We start from the raw sequence: 4,065 nt of genomic DNA on the forward strand, positions 1-4,065 counted from the left end.
TGCAGCAGGAGTGCACAGGAGGGAAGGACACAGGGAAAAGGTAACTATGGGGAGGAAGTGGGAAGAGCTGTTACATTGTGGGGAATCAATGTCATGAGACAAAATGTGTATGAACTGTATATGGAAAATGAATTTGTAAATTTTCACCCAAATCAAAATTTAAAGGAAAAAAAAAAGCAGAGACCTATATTCAGGCACATTCTGGGAAAATTTTTGAACTCCAAAGATAAAGATGAAATCTTATGAATTCCAAAAGGAAAGATAAAGTTACTATTAAAGGGGAAAAAAACAATCAGACTACCATCTGGGTTCTCTGCTATAGCCCTTAAGCCAGAAAACAGTGGAAAAACAATTATACACTACTGAGAGAAAAGAACCACAAGTCAAGATTGCTCTGAACAAGATATTTACTTGTCAGTGTGAAACAGATTTGCTGATACACCAAAATTAAGCAATTAATCTCACCTACCATCTGATGGAAATACTCAGGGAAAAGAATGGAAAATGTAATAATATTTAACCTTGAACTCTGAACAAGTTATTCCTCTTGCGTAGAGTAACTCTTCCCATTCTTTACCAGGTTTATCCCTCACCCTTAAAGCTAAGTTTCTCTGGAAAAATTTTTCCAACTCCCCAAGTTAGAGTTTTATGTTCCCAAAGGACCATGTATTTCCTCATTTTAGCATTTACCATAATCTCTTATAATAGCCCATTTCCTTGTGTCTATTCCCTTATAAAATTGTTAGTTGTATGACGGCAGGGAAGACCATGCCTGTATTGTTTACTGTGGTAGCCCTAGTGCCTAGCACAGGTGCCTGGACTATAGTACATTGATTTACTGACTGCATATTTATGTGTAGTTAAAACTCTCATCTTTTTCTTGATGTCTTACTCATCATCCTAGTAGTGGTTTTCAAGGAAAGTAAAGCTTTAAGTTTCTCTTTACTAGATACATAAAGACCTGTTCAGGGAGCCATTGTATATATTTCTATAGCCATGTCATGACTATTTTATAAAATTTTAAATTCACAAAGTAGGGTTTTAACATAAATGAGTATATAAAAGTTAGAATGAGTATATGAAAAGTATGGAAGTGAATTTGCAAGCTTGATCAGAAATCTTTTTCAGAGATAGTGTTTAGTACTGTAAAGAATAATGTTAAGCTTAAATTCTTTGTTTCTTTTCAGATTAAAGCTAAAAATTATGACAAAGTTGAAAAGGTGAGTCTTAAATATTCTTTATATTTTATGTTGAAGCTTCACTTAATATAAAAACAAATACAGTAACATGTTAATAATTATTGAATCTAGGTAGTGACTATATGGAAGTTCATTATAGTATTTAACTTTTTTGTATGCTTGAAAATTTCTGTAAAATTTTGGGAAAAGGAAAATAATTATACTCTACTACCAAAATCATGAGATTAATTTTGATCAGCTAAACTGAAAACACAAGGGAGTTGTTGTTTACCTTTTATTTGTAAGAAGGTAAATTTGTAGAAGGAGCTGAATGTTTTATTTTTAACGTTTCATTTCACCCATGTACAAATGAAGTTTTTTTGACTATGGATTCTGACAATATTTTCTTGTATATATAGCTATTTCAGAGATGCCTTATGAAGGTTTTGCACATTGATTTATGGAAGTGTTATCTTTCATATGTCCGAGAAACAAAGGGAAAACTACCAAGTTACAAGTAAGTTAAATCAGGATCTTAAGAAGGCAAGTCACCTCCAGACATAAAGTCAACCTCACATAAACTCTTACCTTCTCTTAGCTCTAGGTGGGAAGAAACTTAAGTATTGAAAAGCCAGGATTCTACAAGAAGTCAGTAGACTTTGAAAAGGTGCTTCAGAGAAAGCTGCTGGCCTTAGTTTACTCTGGAGAACTGAATCGCCCAATTTTTTTTTTTTTTTATTGTGATTTGGTTGAATGTTTACAGAGCAAATTCCTTTTCCATATAGCAGTTCATATACATTTTGTTTCATAACATTGACTGCAATCCCCACAATGTTAGAGCTCTCTTCCCACTTCCTGTAGTTACCGCTTCCCTGTGTCCGTCTTTCCTATGTATTCCCGCCCCCTGAGCTATCTACTGGGCAGATACTGCCCTTCTGTTCTCCAGTGACTGATTGTTCTAAAGAGTTTATCTTCCTGATATAAATGTTCACCTATATGCCTGTCTATTGTTTGGCTTGAAGGTTAAGCCACTGGAGTGAGTTCAATTCTAGGCCTGAAGGGTAAGTAGGGGCCATAGTCTTGGAGGTTTCACCAGGCTCTATCAGACCAGTAAGCCTGGTCTTTTTTTTATCATTTTGAGTTTTGTTCCACGTTGTTCTCCCACTCTATCCAGCATCTCCTGCACTGATCCCTTTCTGAGTGGTTGACAGTGGTAGTGGGGCACCATCCAGTTCTTCTGGTTTCATGGTCATATATACTGAGGTTCACATGGTCCACTAGTCCCTTGGACTAATTATTTCCATGCATCTTTGGTTTTCTTCATTCTTCTTTGCTCTGGATGAGAAGAGAACAGTTATTACATCTAGATGGCAACTTGCAAGCTTTTAAGACCCCAGTCATTACTCATCAAAGTAGGATGTAGAACAATGTTTTTGTGTAGTGTGTTATGCCAGTTGAGCTTGATGTCCCACACAACCATGGTCCTGAGCCCACAGGTCCAACAGCTTGCTCCATCAGGGTGGTTGATTGTGGTTAAGAAGTTATCATAACTTTGCTCTGTTAGTTCTATTTATATGGACATTCTTACAGCATATACAAATATATATGTACATGTACAAATTTCATCTGCCAACCTTATATATGTTCTTGGGTGTATTCCTTTTGCCTAGATGTATCTGATCATTCAGCCTGTCTACCCACTTATTTACCCATAGATTAACATTTGTTATCACTGATAATGCAGTATTATGTATGAAAAAGTTTATCTTTGTTGTCTGTATCTCTTGCGCACCTTTGTGTCTACTTTTTCCTTAGTGTTATTGTGTTGGTCAGCCAATTTGGTATATTGACTTTCCCTTCATCCAAATCAATACTTGTCTCTTACCTATCTAGCAATTTTCCCTTCCCTCCCCTCCCATTCCTGGTAACCAACAAAGAAAGTTTCCATGTATAAACCTTTTCTTGACTTTTTATAGCAGTAGACTAATACAATATTCGTCCTTCTGTGATTGACTTACTGTACTCAGCATAATGTACTCCAAGTTCATCCACGTTATGTGGTTGTGGTATTTTGTGAATTCTACATTATTTACTGTTCCATAGTATTCTATTGTGTGTATGTACCACAGTTCATTTATCCATTCTTCTATTCATGGGCATTTAGGTTGTTTCTATCTCTTTGCTATTGTGAATAGTGCTGTGATGAACATGGGTGTACATATATCTGTTTGTGTCCTGGCTCTCACTTCTTTAGGATCTATACCTAGTAATGGGATTGCTGGATCAAATGGTATTTCTATTTCCAACTTTTTAAGGAATCACTATACCAATTTCCAGAGTGGATGTATCATTTTACAGTCCCACCAGCAGTGTATGAGAGGCTCAGTCTCTCCACATCCTTGCCAGCATTTGTTATTTTCTGTCTTGTTAGACTTTGCTATTAGTGCTGGGGTGAGATGGTATCTCATTGTTGTTTTGATTTCTATCTCTCTAATGGCTTATAAGGAGCTCTGGTGGTATAGTGGATAATGCATTGGGGTTTTAACCAGAAGGTCAGTGGTTCAAATCCACCAGCTGCTCTATGGAAGGAAGACAGAGCAGATCTGTACAGTAAAGATAAACAGCCTCAGAAACCCAATGGGGGTTGCTGTGAGTCGGAATTGACTTGATGTCAGTGAGTTTAATGACTAATGATCACAAATATTTCTTCATGTGTTTGTTGGCTGCCTGAATATCTTTTTTGCTGAAGTGTCTGTTCATGTCTCCTGCCCATTTTTTAATTGGATTGTCTGTCTTTTTTTAAAAAATGCATTTTATTGAAATATAATTTATGTACAGTAAAATAAACAAAACTAAAGTGACATGGGTCAATGCTTTTTTTTTTTTT

The 4,065-nt window shown here is 35.9% G+C and overlaps 1 protein-coding gene across 1 annotated transcript in view; it reads left to right on the forward strand.

Moving 5' to 3' along the window:
- CSTF3 (cleavage stimulation factor subunit 3) overlaps positions 1–4,065 on the forward strand; it is a 99,890-nt gene that overhangs the window by 63,950 nt on the left and 31,875 nt on the right. Inside the window, exons 4-5 of the mRNA XM_042781312.1 lie at positions 1,188–1,220; positions 1,598–1,695. Coding sequence (XP_042637246.1) covers positions 1,188–1,220; positions 1,598–1,695 — 131 coding nt within the window. The remainder of the gene's footprint in view (positions 1–1,187; positions 1,221–1,597; positions 1,696–4,065) is intronic.

Source organism: Orycteropus afer, unplaced genomic scaffold (genome assembly GCF_000298275.1).
Source record: "Orycteropus afer afer isolate SDZICR_OR568_19922 unplaced genomic scaffold, OryAfe1.0 scaffold00103, whole genome shotgun sequence".
NCBI lineage: Eukaryota > Metazoa > Chordata > Mammalia > Tubulidentata > Orycteropodidae > Orycteropus > Orycteropus afer.